This window comes from Pelodiscus sinensis, chromosome 17 (genome assembly GCF_049634645.1).
Source record: "Pelodiscus sinensis isolate JC-2024 chromosome 17, ASM4963464v1, whole genome shotgun sequence".
Taxonomy (NCBI): domain Eukaryota; kingdom Metazoa; phylum Chordata; order Testudines; family Trionychidae; genus Pelodiscus; species Pelodiscus sinensis.
In genome coordinates this window covers 23,963,746-23,987,318 of record NC_134727.1, presented here as the reverse complement: position 1 = coordinate 23,987,318, position 23,573 = coordinate 23,963,746, and the positions used below count along the sequence as shown (strand labels likewise).

At 46.8% G+C, this 23,573-nt stretch overlaps 1 protein-coding gene and 1 long non-coding RNA gene across 5 annotated transcripts in view; one reads left to right on the top strand and one right to left on the bottom strand.

The window, feature by feature from the left end:
• Nucleotides 1–23,573, top strand: part of LOC102452409 (uncharacterized) — a 190,042-nt gene that overhangs the window by 134,607 nt on the left and 31,862 nt on the right. For both annotated transcript variants that reach the window (XR_012896346.1, XR_012896347.1), the window contains one exon: nt 9,227–9,358. This is a non-coding gene — a long non-coding RNA (uncharacterized LOC102452409). The remainder of the gene's footprint in view (nt 1–9,226; nt 9,359–23,573) is intronic.
• Nucleotides 15,100–23,573, bottom strand: part of FGF1 (fibroblast growth factor 1) — a 90,269-nt gene continuing 81,795 nt past the window's right edge. For all 3 annotated transcript variants that reach the window (XM_006128539.4, XM_006128540.4, XM_075900315.1), the window contains one exon: nt 15,100–23,513. In XM_006128539.4, the coding sequence (XP_006128601.2) occupies nt 23,319–23,513 (195 nt within the window). In that variant the 3' untranslated portion in view covers nt 15,100–23,318. The remainder of the gene's footprint in view (nt 23,514–23,573) is intronic.

The following is a 23,573-nucleotide window of genomic DNA, read 5'->3' as shown; positions in this document are numbered from 1 at the left end:
TTGAAATGTGTTGTATGTTCAGATCCTGTGTGTACAATTTTCAGATCTAGATAACGAAGTTTCTGCTGAACATAGCTTTGCTGAAATGTGATGGGGTGTTCATCCTATACTTGCCCTGAAAGAGTTAATGTAGATTAAGAAGGGGGCTAATTAACCCTACAGGCCACAGCAGAGGGGACTCAGGTGGCTAAGTAATCCCTGGACTGCATGAGGGGGCCCAGGTAACGGGGAAGACCTGGGATGGGACTATAAAGGCAGGATATTGGAAATTGACTTTCTTGGAGAAGGAAGGAGTGTTTGGACTCTAAAAAGACATGTAGCCTGCAGTTGCTTTCTAGGAGGGGGGAGTGATGAAACTGGCAGACCTGGGGGTGGTGTGAGGAGTGCCAGAGAATAAGGTAAGGGCTATGGGGAAAGCAGTAAGGTTCATGAGGAAACGGACCTTGATTGCTGGGTAGAAGGTCCCTGAACTAAATCTGAACTAGAGGGTGCACTGGGGTTCCCCTGCCAGCCACGAAGGGGATGGCACTATGCAGCAGTGAGTGGGCGGACTCTGGTACCCTGTAAGAGGACTAATGTAAACAGTGACCTGGCTGGAGGGCCAAGTGACAAAAAGGGGCTGCTGCTCGTGAAGCAAGAAAAGTAGAGACACCATGTGGGAAGGGGTGATGACTTTATGAGCTATTCCCCATAGTGACCAGAAAGAGGCCCCATTGTAGCAGTGAGTGGAGTGCCCCGTCACACGGCATCTTCCCACTCTTCCATTTTCCCTTATTTTTGGCGATGAACACATGGCGAATTTGGTGGTCCTGAAAAGAGAGATGTGATTAGACTTGTTTCAATCATGGCTCAGCTGTGATAGTTACTTCCCATACTCGCAATCCTCACCTGAATCCCTCCATCATCTGCAGTGCTAAGCAGAGGCATCCAAATGTGCTAAATCGCTTAAACACACTGCATGGAAAATATGTACAATTCCCTGCTGGGGAGCAGAGGGCAGCTCAGGGAATTAGTTCAGAGTGGAAACACTGAGGACTGAAATAGCATATGTCAGTGATCGAGCCAGAGCCCTCAAAACTCTGCCACAATAAAGACCTTCCCAGGAACACTCCTCATTTTCCCCAATAATACAGTGAATGAAAAGCCAAAGAGAATAAATTGCTTCCTGCAACCAGCACATCAAAGTGAGCCACGTCCTGGGATGGCTAGCTGCTTCTCCTGAATACTTTTATTCCCCTCCCACCCTGCCTCCAAATCAGCTTTCCTCATTTCCCCAGACCTCTTCCAGTCCAGCCTCCTGTATCTGCCCACAGAGCTCCTGAGCTCCTTGACTGCCTGCGGGGGCTCCGATGTGCTCCCAAAATTACTAGTGCATCCCCTGCTTGTGACTGAGAGTGGCAAAGCCTTGTGGGGATCCTTATGTGCTGCTTCAGGTGGGCAGCATGCAATGAATGGGGAAGTAAACTGGTTGTGCAGTATTTGGGTACTGCTGGGAGGCAGGAGCAGAGGTAAAATACAACTGTTAATGCCGCTTTCTGCTTTCTCTGGAAGTGTGTGTGTGAGAGAGTGGGAGCAAACTCAAGCCTTGAGACGAGGGGCTGGAAGTAATCTGTATGGCAGGGATGGGGAACATCAGTCTACTAACAGGTATGGACACAAAGTGAAACTTTATGCCTCCTTAATCCCCATTGTATGGATTTTTGTGTGGGAGAGCCAACAATGACTGTGATGTGAAATAACCCACTCTCCTCTCTGAGATGTACAGGTTCCTCTCTCAAGTCAGGCAAAGAATGCCCAAGCCTGGAGCTCAGTAATAGTTTTATAGTCCCTCCTTCACGATGGTTTGTTTACCCCACAGGCTCCACCCTCAACTGTTCAATGACCAACTCGCCTTGGGATTCGGGTTCTCACTTCGTATTTTTCATTCCCCTTGCCTCCTTAAGAGACTCTGCGGCATCCTGAGGAATCAGTCAAAAAACTCCTCCACTTCCTGCTTCAAAGAGCAATTATATAGGCTTCAAACTTTCCTCCTCATTCTCTGCTGCTGTGGCTCAGCTCAAGTTTTTTCATTAATGCCTGTGATCTGCTGCTATTGAGTTTCACCACTCCCCTGTCTGACTCTGTATGTCAAAAGGTACGTCTACACTACAAAGTTAATTTGAACTAACGGACGTTAGTTCGAATTAACTTTGATAGGCGCTACACTAGCGCTCCGCTAGTTGGAACTTAATTCGAACTAGCGGAGCGCTTAGTTCGACCTAGGTAAACCTCATTCTACAAGGACTAAGCCTAGTTCGAACTTACTAGTTCGAATTAAGGGGTGTGTAGCCCCTTAATTCGAACTAGTGCGAGGCTAGCCCTCCCCAGCTTTCCCTGGTGGCTACTCTGGCCAACACCAGGGAAACTCTATTGCCCCCCTCCTGGCCCCAGAGCCCTTAAAGGGGCACGGGCTGGCTACGGTGGCCAGGTGCAAGCCAGCCAGCACCCAGCTAGCAGACCCTGCACCTGGCATGGCTTGAGCCAGCCATCCGATGCCCCCCAGCCCTCCCCCTCTTCCCGGGACCAGGCTGGCGGCTCCTGGGAGCTTGCCCGAGACCGCAAGAGGCGGGCACCCGCCTGGTCTAGTGTGGACATCGTGGACCTCGTCCACGACCTCCGCACTAGGCACAGGAAAGTGGCCATCTAGGGCAGGAGAGCTGCCAGCCTGGCCACCCAGGAGCAGGTGTGCATGAAAATCAAGGTGGTCCAGTGAGACCCCTGACCCTGAGCCCTGAGCTTACAATGGCCATACTGGGTCAGACCAAAGGTCCATCTAGCCCACTAGCCTGTCTGCTGACAGTGGCCAACCCTAGGAACTCTGGAGGGGATGGACCAAAGACAGTGACCAAGCCATTTGTCTCGTGCCATCCCTCTCCAGCCTTCCACAAACTTTGGGCAGGGACACCACTCCTACCCTCTGGCTAATAGCACTCCATGGACCCAACCTCCATCACTTTATCTCACTTCTCTTTAAACTCTGTTCTAGTTCTAGCCTTCACAGCCTCCTGCAGTAAGGAGTTCCACAGGTTGACTCTTTGCTTTGTGAAGAACAACTTTCTGTTACTAGTTTGAAGCCTGCTACCCATTCCTTTCCTTTGGTGTCCTCTAGTCCTTCTATTATGGGAACTAATGAAGAACTTTTGTGTATGCACCCTCTCCACCCCACTCATGCTTTTATAGACCTCTATCCTATCCCCCCTCAGTCTCCTCTTTTCTAAGCTGAGAAGTCCCAGTCTCTTTAGCCTCTCTTCATATGGGACCTGTTCCAAACCTCTGATCATTTTAGTTGCCCTCCCCTCTCCCACCCTCTCTTTCCCTCTCCCACCTCCTTTTCCCAGTGTCCCCGAGTTTTGTTCAATAAAGAGAGATTCTATTTTTGAGCACACGTGTCCTTTATTTTGTACATCAGGAAGGAGGGCTAGGGAAGGGTAAGTGGAAGGAGGTGAGGGAGGAATGGGCTGGCTCTGCGGGCTTCTGGGGGTGGAAGCTCTCCTGCAGCCCCCAATTGCCCCCTCTCTGCAGATGGCAGCCTGCGGCAAGTGCAGCCGGTCTGATGGCCGAGTGCTGTGATGTGCCCAGTGTGGGCACTCAGGGCACTCCAAGCGAGGACTGCTTTGCAAGCGGGGCACCCCTGAGAACTGTCTGTCCGGGGTGGGGTTCGGGACCCTTTAAGCACAGCCCTCGGCTAGCCTGAGGCAGCAGCTCCACACTCTAACTCCTCATCTGATGCCCTGCCGGCACTGCTTCCGGCCATCCTTAACCCCGGTTCAGGGTCCACTTAATGTGGACATGCTAGTTCGAATTAGCAAAACACTAATTCAAACTAGTTTTTTAGTCTGGATTCGTTAGTTCGAATTAGCTTAGTTCGAATTAACTAATTTGAACTAAGTTAGTTCGAATTAGCGCTGTAGTGTAGACATACCCTAAGAGATTTGAATGTACTCTTTTTCCCTGAGAGAGACTTCAGACCCTTTCTCTTCCTCCAGCACTGTTCCACTTGCTCTCCATTTGCTGTCTATAGGGATGTGTTCAATCCAGAAAGGTTTTTTTTTTTTTTTTTTTTTTACATATTACCTCTTTCCCTGAGGGCAAAATTCTCAGAACCTATGTCATTCTTGCTTGTTCATTGATCCGGAGCAATTACTGTAGCTTTCTTGAGGATTATTTTTCAGGTAAAGTGTTGACATTTCCCCCTAGTTAAGTGTCAAGCATATGTCTGAGGTGATAATTTTTGGGTTTCAGATGTCTAAGGAGAGGAATGCTCTGAGATTAATGAGGTGTTGGAAGACAGGAGAACTAAATCTAATACTACAGTTTCTAGCTTTCCTGTTAAATTAGAAATCCTGATCACCTATATGTACACACATTTATAGTCTAGGGCAGTGGTCCCCAACGCGGTGCCCGCAGGTGCCATGGCACCCGCCGGGGCATTTGTGTGCCTGCGGAATGATCTGGCGGCTCCTGCCCCGGGTGCGCAGCATTTGCACGGTGCTGGTCCTGGGCATGTGGCGCATGGGCGGCCTTGCCCCCGGACATGCAGCACATGCGTGGCTCCATCCCTGGACGTACGGCACATGAGTGGCCCCGCCTACAGGTGCCTGGCAGCTCCCAAAATGTTGGGGCCACTGGTCTACACAGCAGCATTATTTTGGAATAATAGATGTTATGCGCTTTTGCGTATTGTGCATCTGCATAGCAAGCCCGTTATTTAGAAATAAATTTGAAAGAATGGGCTTCTTATTCCGACTTCTGTAAAACTCATTGTATGAGGAGTAAGGGAAAGTCGTAGGACGAGTGCTCTATTTCAAAACAAGTGCTGTGTAGACGTGCCCAAGTTCAAAGTAAGCTATTTCGACTTACGCTATGCTAGGGTTACCATATTCAAACTTTCAAAAAAGAGGACACCTGGTGCCTGCTGGTGCCTCTGCTCTACTCGCACTGGAGGCCAGGCTCGGGAGCCATCAGACTTATCAAGCTCAGGTCTCTGGCCACTGCCTTGCTGCTGCCACAGCTGCTACTGCCCCCATTGGCTCTCATGGTGTGAGGGGACACCGCATGCCAGGCTCCTGTTTCCCCCTGCACTGTCCTGAGATGCGCGGCAGCGCAGGCTCCAGTGGTGCTGCCAACCAGCCAGCAGCCAGGGCTGCTGCAGGGCCAGGAGGAGAGAGTGGAAGGCCAGGGAGGCTGCTGGCTGGGGCCCATCCTGGGGCATGAAGTTAAAAACATTGAGGGAAGAAGTGGCATGGGTAGAAAAGGAACCCAGAAATCCTGCTTCCCAGAATCCCTTCCTTTCCCCTGCCTTCCCCACCAAGCACCAGCTCCCACAGTCCTCACAGAGCTGAGACTAACCCACAGACCCACTGTCCACCTACAGGAAAGGAAAGAAGTCAGATGTTCTAATACCCAATTCCCTGTTCTAACCCAGTGCCCCTGCCCTCCCTCAGAACCAGCCACCCTACTAGCCACCCTGCTCTAACCCAGTGTACCCATCCCTCCCATAGAGCCAGGCACCCCAATCCCCCGCTCTAACCCAATGCCCCACCCTTCTTCTAGAGCCAGCCCCCCTTCTCTACCCAATGCCCTTTTCCTCACCCAGAACCAGGCACCCTTCAGCCTCCCTGATCTAATCCAATGCCCCACCCCTCCCTCAGAGCTCGGGACATAACCAAGTAGGGCGGAGGGTAATTTGGTGATTCTGTAGGAGGAACCAAACCTGCTCCACACATTGGTCCTGCCTTGGGTCTTACCGGAGCCGCTGCGGCAGCCATGCGTCTTTCTCTCCAGGCGCTGGGGCACGTGAGCAGAGCAGCTGTTAATGTCCGGGTGTCCATTTGACAGGCGCATGCTGCCACCCTCACCCTGATCTCCTTTGCAGGGCAAAATCCCAGACAATTTTAGCCATTTAAAAAAGCCAGCTGGACGGAGATTTAACAAATGAAAACGAGGACACGTCCAGGAAAACCTGGGCGCATGGTACCCCTAAGCTACACAATTTGCATAGCTCAAGTTGTGTAGCTTATTTCGAGTTTAGCCCTCCTGTGCAGATGTACACAGCTTAGTGACCACCCAGCCCTGTGAAGAAAAATTTAACAGGACATTTGTTGCAGAAGATGCTTCTGTTATTCATGGTCCACATGGCTCCGTCTTATCCTAGCTCAAAGCCATGTGTCTCCTGCTATAACTCACAGTGTTTCCCAAGAACTGTATCCGCCAGAGCAGCATGTTTTACCGAAGGAATAAGACATGGCTGGGACCTTTTTTCTTTTAGTCTATTAGTTTGCATCCAGGCTTTCCCACAAATTTTATCTGTTAATTGGACAGAGCACAGATTTTGGCCTTTGTGAAACTGGCTGCTTGTTTAAATCCCAGTCATCGTTAAGCAGTCACAGAACAGGGGCACTGGAATGGCTTTGTCCTCAAGTGGATAAACGCCGAGGTTCAAGTCTGAATAGTATAACCAGATGAGGGGTTTGCATCATGCCTTTTAAGGTAGTTTAATTAAGTCAGTAGCAGAATCATGATACAGATCTTTAAACATATATTTTAAAATAGACGTACAAATGGTTATCATCCTATAGTGGTTCAGGCGCAAAATCCACTTTTCTCCCTTACCAGGATGGTACTGAGCAACCAAATTATATTTTATTATCTCTTATTTACTTAAAAACCTAAAAACAAATACAATAGATACCTAGAGTAAGTAGATTTTTTAAAGCATAATATAGGTGCTCAGAGTTAAAATACAGAAGATGACCTGAACAGGAAAATAATTGTATGTATTGGGCCAATGGGGAATATGCATCGAAGCTGGTATAACATCATCCATTATGCGAGGCACCGTATGTACACATGGTAAAAGGTGTAAATAGGCCAGACAGAGTAGGAGAAAGGCAGAGTTATTATTCCCATTTTACAGGTGGGAATTGTATGCAGGTGGACAACTGCAATGAGGTGCATTTAAAGGTGAGATATCTAGTATTTTAATAGGAAATATTAATAAACAAACAACACTCCCTCCCCTCCCCCCCCCCCCCCGAGTATTAGAGGAGATCTAACATTCTTACTTGGGGATACTTGGGGACAGAAGCCAACCACTGGCTAACAAGAGTCAAGAGTAAACTTTCTCTAAGGAAAGTTATCCTATAACTGCCTAGTGTGGAGTTTCTTGCAGCTTCCTTTAAAGTGGCTGGAACTAGCCACGGTCAGAGACGGGATGCTGGACTAGATGGCTCAGTAGGAAACTTTGGAATGCAAAGCACACAGAAGGCCTTCTAGAAGCAATTCAGGAGAAGAAATGACTCTTTGACATGCCTTACAGATGGTTCCCCCACATCAAACAGAGCATTCCAGAAGTGGTGGGATCAAGGGAAGTAATTACCATAAAGCTGATGTCTCTATATCCAATAGAAATGTTTTCCCCTCTTTTGTAAATTAAAAAGATCAACGGGGCCTATATTTAAATTGCCAGTAGGTAGGTTACTTGTGAGCTAGGAGCTAGTGTCCCATGGTTCTAGAACCCCATGTGGCACTACACGTGGCTCTTGTAATCAGGCCCGCTGGCAGGGGCAGTTGTCCAGAGGCCTGGCAATTCAAAGGGACTTAGGGCTCCTGGCCACTGTTGCCACTACTATGGCAGTGGCGGCAGCAGGAGCCAAAGCCCTGGGCCCTTTAAATTGTTGCCAGAACATTGTGCAGGACTGGCTGGCTGGCGGAGGGAGGGAGGGACATGACATGGTGTGCTTCCCCCATGAATGGTTTCCCACCCCTTCTGGGAGAACACACCATGCCCTGTGGCCCAGCAAGTCTGTCGACTCGCCCTGCTTGTAGTCCATGTCTTAAGAATCTTAAGAGTTAGCCTGTTCTTAAGGAGAAATAGCTCTCAATGAGAACACTAGGATATGGACAAAGAATTTTATTATCCATATAGATACAAACAGCAACTTATTTAACGTTGGTCTTTTGTCTCCTTTATAAAGCACTGTAGCTGGTGTCAGAGAAAAGAAACTGCCCCCCCCAGTAAAAAAGTTTGGCCAGGCCGCTCTTGTTATAGTGGGCTGCAGTACTCCTTGAGAGAAACCGGCCGCACCCTTCCTGCATACCATTGCCTTTAGAAAAAGGAAAGGTGTGAAAAGGGGAAAATAGCCTCAGACTCTCCCACCCGTCACCTTGGCGTGAGAACTGCCGGGCTTACCTGGTCGCATGAAACCTGCACAGTTTCAGCCCAACCCCTGGGACACAGACCCCCCCACTTGGTGACCATTGGGCCATATATGGTAATATGCAAGCGCGGGAAAGTGATGTGCAGATTTGGGGATAAATACCCATGGCACAGTTTGCTCTAAGAGGTCTTCGCAACACACGTACCACCGTGCGTGTGCCTTCTCGTATACTTCAAAGCGCTGCCGGCCTGATCAACCGACCAGCCCCCTCCCCCGACTCTCGGGCGTAACCAAGGCCTTCGCAACCGAACCGATATCTGTGAAATGTTCCGTGTGCTGTGTAAGTTGGTATGTATGATTTGATTTTTTCCTGTTGTATAAGCTTAGTGTGGTAGTTGTTTTTGGGTAGTACATAAGAGTTTGTAGTTATCACTGTTATTTAATTACTGTAGCTGGATATTTTAAGATTAGAGACTATTCCCCTTGCCATTCCCATCCCTATATCTGTGACACGTTTTACTAGAAGCCATAGAATAAATATAATAATACTGTAAATTCATTATTAACACGGTCTATTAAAAATCTTAGAATAAATACTATAAATTCATCTCTGTCATAAATAAATATTTTTTATTTGATAAAACTGTCCACCTGGCTCTGTCCTTCCCCCCTTTGGTATTCATCATCGGACCTGTGATTCTCGCGACAGCTGGCAGTGTCTCTGAAGCTTTTACAGACATTTCCCCCCGTCATGTTGCAGGTGTTCTTTGAACAAGTCACTACATTTGTCTGAGAGAAAAAATAATAATGTTGCTACCAAAACTTGGAAGAAGTCTTCAGACTCAAGAAGTGTAGAAGTTCATGAGTGCAGCAATTAGCAAAGCAATTCAAAAATGCAGCAATTAGTGGCTAACTGGAATCTGGAGACGTGTGCTGCTTACCAGGAGCTAGAATTCAGGATGTGACCGAGAGTCTTCCAAAACTGATCAAACCTTTGAATCACTACCCCTTCCTGCTTCTCCATGTAGGAACTAACGATACAGCCAAGAATGACGTTGAAAAGGTCACTGCAGATTATGTAGTGCTGGGAAGAAGGATCAAGGAATTTGAAGCGCGTGTGGTGTTCTTGTCCATCCTCCCTGTTGAAGGAAAAGGTCCAGGTAGGGATCGTCGAATCATGGAAGTTAATATGTGGTTGCACAGGTGGTGTCGGAGAGAGGGCTTTGGTTTCTTCAACCATGGGACTCTGTTCCGGGCACAAGGATTGCTAGGAAGAGATGAGATCTGCCTAACCACGAGAGGAAAGAGTATCTTCGTGGGCAGGCTTGCAAACCTAGTGAGGAGGGCTTTTAACTACATTCATGGGGGATGGTGCCCTGAGGTAAGTGGGGTAGTGGGATATCGGGAAGAAACGCAAGGAGGAAGGGGCAACAAAGGAGGACCCCTGATTTGAATGGAGAAGGTAGGGCAATCAACTGGTTAACTAAGGTGTTTGTATATGATGCAAGAAGTCTGGGAAACAAACAGGAAGAATTAGAAGCTGTGGCACAGTCAAAGAACTATGATTTGATTGGAATAACAGAGACTTGGAGGAATGACTAACGTGACTGGAGCACTGTCATGGAAGGGTATAAACTGTTCAGGAATGACAGACAGGGGAGAAAAGGAGGAGCATTTGCACTGTATGTAAGAGAGCAGTATGATTGCTCAGAGCAGGGCCGTTCTTAGGATTTATGGTGCCCTACGTGAGATTATTAAATTGGTGCCCCTATGACTGACTTACTCTTACATCCTACTCCCTCCCTTTCCCAGAAACCCGAGCAGCCAATCCCTTCCCTCAGACTGTGCTGCAGGCAGTGCATTCAGCTCTCTAGGACCCAGCCCTGCTGCTCCATGCTCTACTGCTTCCTGTCATAGGCATGTGCAGCATATTTCATTAGAGTGTGCACCCAAAGAATTTTTTTTAAATGTACTCTTTGACACCCCCCCCCCCACTAGCCACACACCTGACCCCCGTTAGCCACGCCCCTGGAGGAAACACTCTCAGGGCAAGATGGACACATGTCCAAAAGTAAAAGGTGTCATGTGACACCCTCCCCCCCAAGGACTTTTCTCACCATCCTCCTACCAATAGGGATTAGTTTGGCTCCCACCAAACCCCCCTCATGCAACTATCCTGCAATTGCATTGACCCAATGTGTGTGACATTAACTCGGGGCGGAGAGGCTGGGGGAAGTGTTCCATCTCAGGCTGTGTCTACATTGGTGTGATCTTGCACAAAAGCAGCCGCTTTTGCACCAAAACTTGCTGTCTGTCTACACTGGCCACGAGTTCTTGCGCAAGAACACTGACGTTCTAATGTATGAAATCAGTGCTTCTTGCGCAAGAACTCTGATGCTCCCGCTCAGGAATAAGCCCCCGCTCAGGAATAAGCCCTCTAGCGCAACTGTTCTTGCACAAGAGGCCAGTGTGGACAGGCAACATGAATTTCTTGCACTAGAAAGCCCTCTGGTTAAAATGGCCATCAGAGCTTTCTTGTGCAAGAGAGCGTTTACACTGGCATGGATGCTCTTGGGCAAAAGCACATGCCAGTGTAGACACTCTCTTCTGGAAGAGTTTTTGCACAAAAAATCTTCTGCAAAAGAGTTCCTGTGAAAAATCATGCCAGTGTAGACGTAGCCTAAGAGTTTCCTCCCATGAGCAAAATGAATTTTCTGTTGTGCACCAGTACTGAGTTCATGTGGCTTGTTTGGATGTGCCACTGTAGCACCCAAGTTATTAATAAATATCTTATAAACCTCTACCTTTCCCCTCTGCTGCCATGTCTCCTCCTCTTGCTCCATCAGCTCCTCTGGTGCCTGCTGCCCCCCTACCCCCCACCCTCCTCTGCTGTCCTGACTCCTGCCCTTCTCATTGCCCTCAGCCTTCCTGAGACCTGCCCCCTCCACCAGCCCTTCTCTCCCCCCGTGCCCACTCCTCCAGTAGCCCCACTCTGATCAAGCGAGCTACCCCTCCTCATCCCCTCTCCTAATACCTACATCTACACACCTGCCCTGACTCTCTCCTCTGGTGCTGGTCCCTCCCCTGCAGGTGTCTTCCTATCTGTTTCACCCCCCGGAATCTCCTGGCACCTGCACCTTCCCTTACCCCTGGACCCGCCTGGTGCCTCCCCCTTCCCTTACTGCCCCTGCCCCCTTTTTCCCTGATGCCCACCCCCTCACCACTCTCTGCCCCATTCCTCTCCTGCCCCTCTGTGCCCTCACACTTGACTTGCTCCATCCCCACCTTTCTCATGCCCACCCCTTCTTTTAAGCCTTCTCCCCTCCTCCTCCCCCTCTAGCCCCCAGTGCCCTTCCCCTCTCCTCTCCCAGCATCACCCTGTCCCCCTTCCCACTGACACCTCCTCTCCTGCCCTTTTCCTCATTGTCTCCACTTGCCCCGCCCCCCCCCCGCATTAGTCTCTCCTGCACCCCTGGCCCTTGGTGCCTTTCCCTTTCTTCTCCTGACCTGCCCCCTCTCCCCCCCTCCCATCAGCACAAGCCCCTTCTTCTCCCACCCATCCCCCCTCGCCTCGCCTCACCTACCTTCTGCCTTCCTGTTTGCAGGGCTGGAGTGTGCGATCTGGCCCCAGAACTCCCCGTAGCCCAGGCTCCAGACCACGTGCCGGAGCCTGGCCACTCGGCGCTCGCAGCCCCGGCCCATCACAACACGGCCGGTCCTGCCTCTAGCGAGGCTCTGCTCCTCCACACCCCACTTGGCGCATCTCCTACCAAGGCACGGCTTGGCCATTTTAAAAAATGGTGCTGCAATGCCAAGCCGCATGTGACCCCGCCCCCTCCGGCTTGCCACGTGTGACCCCGCCCCGGCACAGCCCCAGCTCCACCCGACACTGCCGCCCGGGTTGACAGCTTCCCTTCTCCAGCCGGGGTCAGCTTGCTGGCCTCCTCACCCAAGTTCCTCAGCCCGGTGGGGTCTTCTGGCGGGGCCGTAAAAGCCGGCAGCATCCCTACTGGCTCCAGTGCAGAGCGCACGCGTATGCTTCCCCTCCGTCCCGGGCTGGCAGAGTGGTGCCCCAGAAAGTGTGGTGCCCTACGCGACTGCGTACTCCGCGTATGCCTAAGGACGGCCCTGGCTCAGAGCTCCAGTATATGGAGGGAGAAAAGCCTGTTGAGAGTCTATGGGTTAAGTTTAGAGGTGGGAGCAACAGGGGTTGTGGTTGGGGTCTGCTATAGACCACCAGATCAGGTGGATGAGGTAGATGAGGCTTTCTTCAGACAACCAAGAGAAGCTTCCAGATCACAGCCCCTGGTTCTCATGGGGGACTTTAATCACCCTGACATCTGTGAGGAGACCAATACAGCAGTACACAGACAATCCAGGAAGTTTTTGGAGAATGTTAGGGATAACTTCCTGGTACAAGCGCTGAAGGAACTGACCAGGGGCCATTCACAGCTTCACCTGCTGCTCACAAACAAGGAGGAACTAGTAGGGGAAGTAGATGTTGGTGGCAACCTGGGAAGAAGCGATCATGAGATAGTAGATTTCAGGATCCTGACAAAAGGAAGAAAGGAGAGCAGTAAAATACACACCCTGGACTTCAGAAAAGCCGACTTTGGCTCCCTCATAGAACTGATGTGCAGGATCCCCTGGGATGCTAAAATGAAGGGGAAGGGAGTTCAGGAGAGCTGGCTATATTTTAAAGAAACCTTATTGAAGGCAAAGGAAGAAATCATCCCAATGCGCAGTAAGAAAAGCAAATATGGTAGGCGACCAGATTGACTTACCGGGGAAATCCTTGGTGAGCTTAAACACGAAAAGGAAGCTTATAAGAAGTGGGAATTTGGACAAATGACTAGGGAGGAGTATAAATATATTGCTTGAGAATGCAGGGGAATAATCAGGAAGGTGAAAGCACAATTGGAATTGCAGCTAGCAAGGGATGTGAAGGGTAACAAAAAAGGTTTCTATAGGCAGTTTAGCAATAAGAGGGTGATCAGAGAGGGTGTGGGGCCCTTACTGGATGAGGGTGGTAACCTAGTGACACCTAAAAACAGGACTATGTAGCACTTTAAAGACTAAAGTGTTACATAGTCCTGTTTTTTGTTTCAGCTACACCAGACTAACACGGCTACATTTCTATCACTAGTGACACCTAGTGATGATATGGGAAAAGCTGAAGTGCTCAATGCTTTTTTTGCCTTTGTCTTCACAGACAAGGTCAGCTCCCAGACTACTGCACTAGACAACACAGTATGGGAAGGAGGTGGGCAGCCCTCGGTGGAGAAAGAACAGGTTAAGAACTATTTAGAAAAGCTAAACATACACAAATCCATAGGTCCGGATTTAATGCATTTGAGGGAACTGAGGGAGTTGACAAATGTTAATGCAGACACTTTGACCACTATCTTTGAAAACTCGTGGAGATCGGGAGAGATTCTGGATGATTGGAAAAAAGCAAATGTAGTGCCCATCTTTAAAAAAGGGAAGAAGGACAATCCAGGGAACAACAGACCAGGCAGCCTTACCTCAGTCCCTGGAAAAATAATGGAGGGGATCCTCAAGGAATCCATTTTGAAGCACTTAGAAGAGGGGAAAGTGATCAGAAATAGTCAATATGGATTCACCAAGGGCAAGTCGTGCCTCACTGATTCACCAAGGGCAAGTCTGAATAGCTTCTATGATGAGGTAAATGGCTCTGTGGACGTGGGAAGTCAGTGGATGTGATATACCTTGACTTTATCAAAGCTTTTGATATGGCCTCTCACAATATTTTTGCCAGCAAGTTAAGGAAATATGGATTGGATAAATGGACTGTAAGGTGGATAGAAAACTGGCTAGATTGTCGGGCCCAATGGGTAGTGATCAATGGCTTGCTGTCTGGTTGGCAGTCAGTTTCACGTGGAGTGCCCCAAGAATTGATTCTAGGGACGGTTTTATTCAACATCTTCATTAATGACCTGGATGAGGGGATGGATTGCACCCTCAGCAAGTTTGCGGATGACACTAAGGTAGGGGGAGAGGTGGATACATTGGAGGGCAGGGATAGAGTCCACAGTGACTTGGACAGATTAGAGGATTGGGCCAAAAGAAATCTGATGAGGTTCAACAAGGACAAGTGCAGAATCCTTCACTTGGGATGGAAGAATCCCAGACATTGCTACAGGCTGGGGACCGACTAAGTAGCAGTTCTGCAGAAAAGGACCTCAGGATTACAGTGGATGAGAAGCTGGATATGAGTCAATAGTGTGCCCTTGTAGCCAAGAAGGCTAATGGCATATTAGGGTGCACTAGGAGGAGCATTGCCAGCAGATCTAGAGAAGTGATTATTCTCCTTTATTCGGCACTAGTGAGGCCACATCTGGAATATTGCGTCCAATTCTGGGGCCCCCACTACAGAAAGGATGCGGATGCATTGGAGAGGGTCCAGTGGAGGGCAACCAAAATGATTAGGGGGCTGGAGCATTTGACCTCCGAGGAGAGGCTGAGAGACCAGGGTTTATTTAATCAGCAGAAGAGAAAAATGGCGGGGGGAGGGGGCGATTTGATAGCAGCCTTCAACTTCCTGAAGGGAGGTTCCAAAGAGGATGGAGAAAGGCTGTTGCCACTAGTGACAGATGGCAGAACAAGGAGCAATGGTCTCAAGTTACAATGGGGGAGGTCTAGTTAGATATTAGCAAAAACTACTTCACATGGTGAAGTGCTGGAATGGGCTACCTAAGGAATCTCCATCCCTAGAGGTTTTTAAGTCCCTGCTTGACAAAGCCCTGGCTGGGATGATTTAGTTGGGGTTAGTCCTGCATTGAGCAGGGGTCTGGACTCGATAACCTCCTGAGGTCTCTTCCAGCCCTAGGATTCTATGATTCCATGATTGCTACATATTTCAATATTAATGAGACATACATACAGAGGAAATATTTGCCTTTATTATATACTAGATTGTTTGGCAGCTTTCCTCTTTTGGGGGGTTTATCTGGAGAAATAAATATTTCTGCTATGCTCCACCTGCAGGGGAAAATTGGGAAAAAATACCTCCAAGAGTAGCCCAAGCGGATTGAAATATTAGACCAACACAATCTGAACCACATAACTGAATTAGTTTCTCAGATTTCTTGCGAATGTACTGGAAACATTAAATTCAACATTTAGCATTTGTATTGTTTGACAAACTTGGGGAAGTGCTTTAGGAGTGTGTGTCAATTCAAGTGACTTTCATAAAGGTTCCAATAGCAGATTCACATTTTACCAATCCTCCCCCTATTTTTCATCTCATTAGCACTTTGTGTAGCCATCCCTCACTCCTTTCTAACTGATCAGCAATGGAACTGTAGGACTGGGTTATGGAGGTCTTACTCATTCACATGAACCAGGATTACACTATCTAGTCTGAAGAAAATTAGTTTGTGCAGGGACATTGCTGATTCACGAGATAAGAGACTTGATCATGTCAGGTGTGTATTTTTTAGGACATTCTTTCCTGCATTATCTTAGTAAATACTAAGGAATTTTTAAAAGTATGCTGATGGTTGTGGGGGTAGGGAAAATTCTAGGCAGCCAAGAAAAATGGTTCAGTAGAGTTTTTACTACTGTAGTTACTTCTCATGGGAGTTGCATGTGCAAAATAGGAGCCTTGGATTTGAAGGCATCGTGTGATAGAGTGGTTACAGGGAGAGCACGTGGATGTGCCTGGGTTTCAGTACTCAGCGGGACACTGGACAAAACCTTTAATGGTCTTGTATTTCAATCAACTCAACTCTAACAATGGTTATGGAATGATCATGAGGATAAAATTTAAAATTAAATACATTAAGTTAATGGAGATTGCCTATCTCCTAGAACTGGAAGGGACTTTTAAAGGTCATCAAGTCCAGTCCCCTGCCTTCACAGCAGGACCAAGTACCATCCCTGACAAATTTTTGCCCCAAATGGCCTCTACAAGGATTGAACTCACAAGCCTGGGTTTAGCAGGCTAATGCTCAAACTACAGGCAGTCCCCGGGTTACGTACAAGATAGGGACTGTAGGTTTGTTCTTAAGTTGAATTTGTATGTAAGTCGGAACTGGTACATATTGTAGGGGAAACTCTAGCCAAACATTTCTCCAGAGCTCAGTTTTATTCTCCCACACCTCACTTCCCTCAGTCCTTTATTCTCAAGCTGAGGTGTCTGCTGAGAAAAGCCGCTCCGCGTCTCCCTGGTCTGCTGGGGGGGGGGGGGGGGTGCTAGCTTCACGTCTCCCTGGTCTGCTGGGGGGAAGCAGCTAGTGCGGGGTTGCCTCACCCCATTTGTAAGTAGGGATTCGATGTAAGTCGGATCCATGTAACCCGGGGACTGCCTGTACTGAGCTATCCCTCCCTGTAGCCCACTTCCTTTAAAACCAAATCATGCATCAGAGTTGAGCTTTCTTGGCGTTTATAAAAGATTTTGGGGCAGGATGGGAAAGTTATTCCATCTTTTCCCATACTAAACTTTAACATAGCAGTCTGAATGCACATACTAAAGCTGTGGTCCCTAATGTCATTAAACTGAGATTTCTGCTTTCTGATTTGCATTACATAGAAGAAACTTCATGTTCCTATGTTCCCAACACTGATGTTATCATCCATGTCCTCTGAACTATAAGTGTTGTTAATAATATTTTGCAGTGCAGACGCAGAGTTGTGCTAAAACATCAGAACTTGGTACTACTTTTTCAGCAGATACTCGAACACGTTCCACGTGCTCGAGTTTTTTGAGATTTACAGCATTAAATCTAGATAATTGCAACAATGTAGAGAAGTACTTTCACCTTAAGTGGGACCAATGTTCCCTCTAATTTTTTCCATTCACGTGCAGACTAAATTTTGTGATGCGCCAAGAGGCATGTGCAGATGTGCACCCACCAATAGAAACACATGCTGCTGGCTATGGGTGCTCTGCTGATCAGCTGAGCAGCATGTGAATCTCTCCTGCGTGTCTGCCCAAACACTTAGCTTACATGGAACACAGACTGGAACATATAATTATCTTGTTTCAGCCTCCCCACTCAAAGTCAACCCAAGTACGATTTAGCACAAAGGCAGTGAAGCCTTCTGAACCAGCGTGGTACCAGACATGGTATTTGCATGGAATTGTGGTGATGGTTTAGAAACAATCCACTATGTAAGTGTGGGTGGCTACTTCCAGGCCTGCAGACACAGGGTGCAAAGTGCGGCAATTGCCTTAGGGCTCGGCAACTCAAAGAAGCCTAGGGTTCCCAGCTGTTGCTGCTATTGCAGCAGCTGGAGCACTTGGCCCTTTAAATCCCTGCCGGGAGTGCTGCACGGTGCAGCTCTGAGGGCTGGAGGGGGTGCTGGGCTCTGTGCAGAGTGGAGAGCTGGCTGCCCCCAGCCTTGCCCCTTCTGGGAACGTGGACCTTGGGACCCGTACCTTGCCCAGGGACCTCTGGAGGCTGTTGGCTCCCCTGGCGACTATCCAGCCATGCATGGTTGAAGATTGAAAAATGACTTGTTCCCGGAAGTCTGCATGCCTTGAACATTGCTGATAAGAACACTGTGGCTTGGCTTGAGCAGATTGCATATGCCAATTAATCAGTATACCTACCTGCAAATATGCATAAAGAATATTCAATGAAAAATCTTTATCAGGCTAGTGTTAATTATAAGAGTATATTGATTATAAAGGGAAGAAAACTTTATAAGGAATTTTTAAGTTTAAAAATATGGCAAGGCGTGATATTTTCAGTCACAGTGAAACTTAAACTCTTCTTAATCTTCACCCACCATCAATACAAATTGGAGATATTTACATCGTACGTCTTCATCAATGATAATATGAGCTATTTGCTGCTTCTACACTGTCCTATAACACAAACAGTGCACTTGTGTGCAGCTCTTCAACTATGCATGCGACTCGTATAATTGCAAGCTGTTGTATAGTTCAGCACCCATTAACAAGAGCAGCACTTCCAGGACATTATGGCCTTGGGTATGTATAAACTACATGGCTCTGTCGACAGAGTCACGTAGTCTAGACATACCCTATGTGAGCCATGAGAAATACATAAAGTGGATTTTTCACAAAGCCCTACGGGAGCTACTCTCCCCTTCAATTGACACCTGAGTAAGGAACACGGCTGACTCAAGAGAGAGCTATTGAAATAGATGCATGCTTTCCCGATATATTTGGACCATCTCAACAAAACTTACTTTTAATATACACACCAAAACCTGTCCTGATTCACAGCCCAGGATATGGCCTTATTTACAGAGAGAGTTATTGCAGATTCTCTACCCCTCTGAAAATCAAACCATGAAGTTCTTGATTAATCCAAAGAGCAAATACAAAAGACTTAAACTAAGGAGCATCTCCCTGTTTTCTCATGAATCAGATTGTGACATTTTGAGTTACTAAACCTAAAAGGCCAAATTTTCAGTGTCTTTTACATAAAAATTGCATATGAACATACTGTGCATAGTTATAGTCTTCCTGTAAGCAAATGCTCTGTTACGCTTCTAACGGGTCACATGCATATCTAGATATTGCAGTTGCAAGAGATGCAATTTTGGAAATATTTTTGTACATGATCTTGTGCTTGAGCAAGAACCTGATTGACAGTGTTCCTATAAGCTGGGCACTTGTGCTGCTGCTCAGAAGAGATTCAAATGCCCCCACACCTAGATGTTTTGTTTCTTCTAGTGGTACGCATACACACATGCCTCTGAGCACATCAAATTATTCTGCACATAGATGGAAAAAATCTGTACAGGATGGAAAAGTTTAGAGGGAACATTTCTGACTGCAGGAATTTTTGTCACATGTAAGGACCATAATAAGCCTCTGCGTGGGCTGTTTTTGAAGGGCGCCAAAGATTTCCTGTTCTAGGCTCTTGATCCCTAGGGATATGTGTATGTATGTGCACCCGTACACATTGAGGAAACTATTCCATCCCATAAGATGTACTTTAAAGAGGGACATTATGAAGGGAGAATAGATGGTGGATCAGAAGGCAAAGGACAATCACTCTATACCAAGCGTAGTTCATCATTATGAGCATTGTAGCAAGTGAAATAGATACACGGATAAGTGAGTTCTGAAAGTTTTCATAAATATTGTGGAAAAAGTGTGCCCACTTGTTTCTGAAACTCGTTTCAGAGCACTTCCCTCCCTCTCTCTCCCTTCCCCAATTCAGAGGAAGAAGGGGAAGGAGGCAGTTGCCCAAGGGCCTGGTGATACAAAAGGGCCCTGAGCTCCTGGCTGCTGTCATCGCTGCTACAGCAGTGGCTGTGCCCAGAGCCCCAGGTCCTTTAAATCACTGCCAGATCATGGTGTGGGGCGCTCTGGGTGGCTTTGCAGGCTGGCTGTCCCAACCCCTTCCACCCAAGGCCCCACCCTTTCCTGAAGCATGGAGTGGGCTCCTTCACCTTGCCCAGGGGCCAGGTGAGGCTGTCAGCTCCCCTGTTTGTTATAACACTAATTTAATATTATTAGTAAAAAATCAGGCCGAAAGAATCACAAACTTGCACTGCTGGTTTTGGAACAGATGGTTCCTGGGTAACAGAACATCCCATAGTCATGTTTGTTCAGGAACAAAGTGTGTCATTGAAAACATTCAAGTGACGGCAGGAACCTTGGAGGTAACACCCATTTCTGGGAAGGATAGTGGTGTGTCTCTTGGCAGTGTTAAAAGTAAAGTGGAAAAAAATAGATTATAATATCTAATTAGTGGACACTGCGGGCCTTGTCTTGACGTTTTCAGGAGGTATAGTACATTTCAACAAAAATGAATTTGTGTATTCAGGTTCTGCTACAGTCCACCTGGCAGTAGATGGATACATTGGCAGAGCCAGAAATCAAATGCAAAGAGATTCTGTTTTGAGTTCTGGGGACTTGACTAGAAGGGTCCATTCCTGACCTATGATTCCATGTAGCATCGGGAAATTAGCCTGTTATGGCATCTCAGAAGGTTTGTATGCAAAACTTTGCATGAGCCCCTGGACAAGGTTGGGAGGTGCTGGCTCCACATTCCTGGAAGGGGCGGAGCCTCAGTTGGAAGGGGTGGGTCCAGAGTAGCCAGCCCACTGCTCCCCCTACAGCTGTCAGAGCCACATGGAGCATGTGGTGTGGCGCTCCAGCAGCAATTTAAAGGGCCCAAGGCTCCAATCGCCACCACTGCTGCAATAGCAGCAGCAGTGGCCGGGAGCCCCAGGCCCTTTTGAATTACTGGGCCCTAGGGCAACTGCCCCTGTTACTCCCCTATCTCCATTGGCAGTTCTGAAAATGTGCTAAATATTATTACTAATACTTTTTGCAGCTTTAGGCTGGAGGAGAACAGATGAGCTGTCTTTTAATGAAAGAATTTCCTCTCCCCCCCCCCCCCAATAAGAGGATACCAGGGTGGGATGAAGGAAGAACAGAAAGGTGAAAGAATGGGAGAGGAAAAGAAAGGAGGGAAAGGAGCAGAATTTGGGTTTCCATTTGCTAAGAATTAATCAAAGGTTTCTAAAAACTTAGACCAAATATTTTCAAATTTGTGTTAGGTTCCTCTTCCAAATGTTAGATGCATTGTCTTAATGCAACCAGTGGACGTATAGTTCCACAATTTATATTATTTGTAATATAAACAATAAAAATAAACCCTATTTTTCCAGATGTTTAATGTACCAGGAGTACTTGTCCCTAGTCACCTAGAGTCATTAAACAAATAATTGTAAAGGGTTAAAATAGTTTAGGGACCTAGTCTATCCTTTAATGTTGATTAAATAGAACTGAAGTCTTTACAGGTGTAAGTGATAGGAAGGGAAGTGCTGAAAAGTGAACGGAAAGCTTAAGATGTATGGGCCACATAGATGTGTCTAGAACCCAGAATGTCTCGGAAGACGAAGGAGAGAAGACACTTAGGGTGAAAATCACGTTAGCACCATAGTCTGTCTAGACTACAGTGAATTGCAGCCTTATTAAATTTTTGGAATTGCAGACTAATTTGCAAAATTAGAACAAATCTTTGTATATATTTCACGTATTCGCCAGTGTTGGTATGAATTCTCTAGGGGCTCTGTGTGCAGAATTCGCATTCACTCTCAATGGCAACTCTGCTCAGAGAGAAGCTACAGAATCCACTAATGGTGCAAAGCACAGTGATGTTGATATCTCCCCACAGGAAGGAAGGGGGTTGATTCATTTGCACAGTCCTCAAGCTAACCCTGTAGCAAAGAAAGTCACTGGTGTGAGTGCTTGAATCTGTTCCCATGGATTTCAAGGGGAGCAAGACCAGATCAGAGAAATATAGAAATGAGACTAGACATAGCAATGGCAGAGATTAGGAGCTTGCATATACATAATATGTCACAGCACATGGGTTCTCCCATCAATATAGATAATGCAACTCCATGAGAGATTGTAGCTAGATTGACCAAAGAATTCTTCTGTTGGGCTAGCAGCACCTACATAGAGACTTTGGTCAGTTTAAGCACAGTACTTAGAGGAGGAGATTTTTCACACCTTTGATTGACACAGTCAAACCAATCTAATTATGTAGTTTAGGAGAGTGAACTGGATTCTATTTCTTCCTGTGCTTTATAAATGGAGAGGGGTTATCCTCCAGTTAAGATACAGCTATGCAGACCAAGTCAATTAAGGGAGAATATGACCAGCAGAGCCTCCATTACTAGTGGCCATGCATGAGAAAGGAAGAACCTGATTTGCTGTCAGCTCCCAGACTGAATTTGTGGGGTTGTCAGGTAGAAAATAACTTTGTATTAGTAAATTCAGCACACTTTATAGGGAAGTTACTGAAATTCCCATTTTTACAGTGTCACAATTCTACCATTCAGTGTGGACCTACACTTTCAAATGGAAAATTAGCTTTTATTTTGGGGACAAAATAAAAATGGCGAATTGTTTTAGGTAATATAGTCTCTTTCCTACTTCCCTTTTCCCCATGACCTTTCTCTAGACTTCCTTGTCAAAATTATATATCCCCATGTCATTCCATCTGCATCCTCACTGAGATAACATTAACTGGCTTTGACTGTCTATAATTAATATTATTGAACTCTTTATAATGTATACACAGTCACATAATAAATACACATTTCATATGAAGGATATTAATAAGAAATAGCAAGATTAGTACAGGTTGAATCCATCTAGTCCAGAACTCTCTGGTCCAGCAACATCTGTGTTCCAGCATGATATTAGTTAACCAGATGTCTACTTATCATGGGTGTAGGCAAGTTTCCCACAGACCCATGAAGTTTGTTTACAGCCACCAGTCCTGGCTCTCCGTGTTCTGTGCTGTTCTTTAGCTCTAATTTACCTCTTAATGTCTTCTAAGAGCCCAGTAAGCAGTGGAAATGTTGGTAATGTTGCTAGACAATATTGACCTCCCATGGTTTCACAAATTCTCTGGTTCAGCACCAGTCAAGTCCAGGGAGAGCTGGACTAGAGAGGTTCAACCCATAGCATGTGACAGGTTTAGATGTCTAGTTTTCAAGAGCACGTGTCATAGTTAAGTTGTACAGAAGTAGAATATTTGCAGCATTCTTGATTATATTTTTTTCAATTGACAAATTGCATACTAATGCAGTTTTAATTTTTTTGAAGTGTATATTAGATACTATCTAGATTACATGAAAATACCTATGTATTCCAGGGGAATTTCACTTTTATGGGAATATAGAACATGCACTTACTCTCCCTAGATGTATATATTCCCCTGGTAATAACTTCTTGGTTAGTGTTACAGTAAGCCATAAGTTTAGAGCAATAATGTACCTGTCTGGTCCCTTTGAAACAAGAGTTTATGCATATTCTCTGGAGTCATTTTGCATTTTTCAGTGCACACATTTTGCCTCAAACATGCCTCACACATGCTTTCTATTGTGCGGGTATGACAATGGAGACCTGTCTGGAAGAATGCAGTGGAGGGACAGCCTGCCCATTGCTTTACAAGCTTTTCCTCACCTCCCCATTAAACTTGGTTAGTGCAAAATTAAGTTGCGCTATTTTTTTTAAAGCATTTAGATTTAAAATGTCTGGGTCTAAAATGAAGCTGTCACACTGCCCAGTGAAAGAGAGAGAGAGAGAAGGAAAAATAGTTGGGACTTAAGACTCGGGGTATTTTTATGGCACCCGGGATACTTCTCTTAATCAGCTGACACTGGCAGTGGAAGGAAAAGGACGGCCTTTTGGCCATAGTGCGTCCGCGGTCCCAGTTTGCAGCTTCCATTCTTCTTTAAGCCAACGAACCAGTTCTTGTCTGCATGCTTCTTGGAGATGTAGGTGTTATAATGATTTTCTTCCATTCTTTCCAAGAATAAGCATTCCTCACTCGGTGACAGCTGAAAAAGAGTTCCAAGTGTCCACTGTGAGCGTGAATGGCATAAGCAAGCCCATTACTG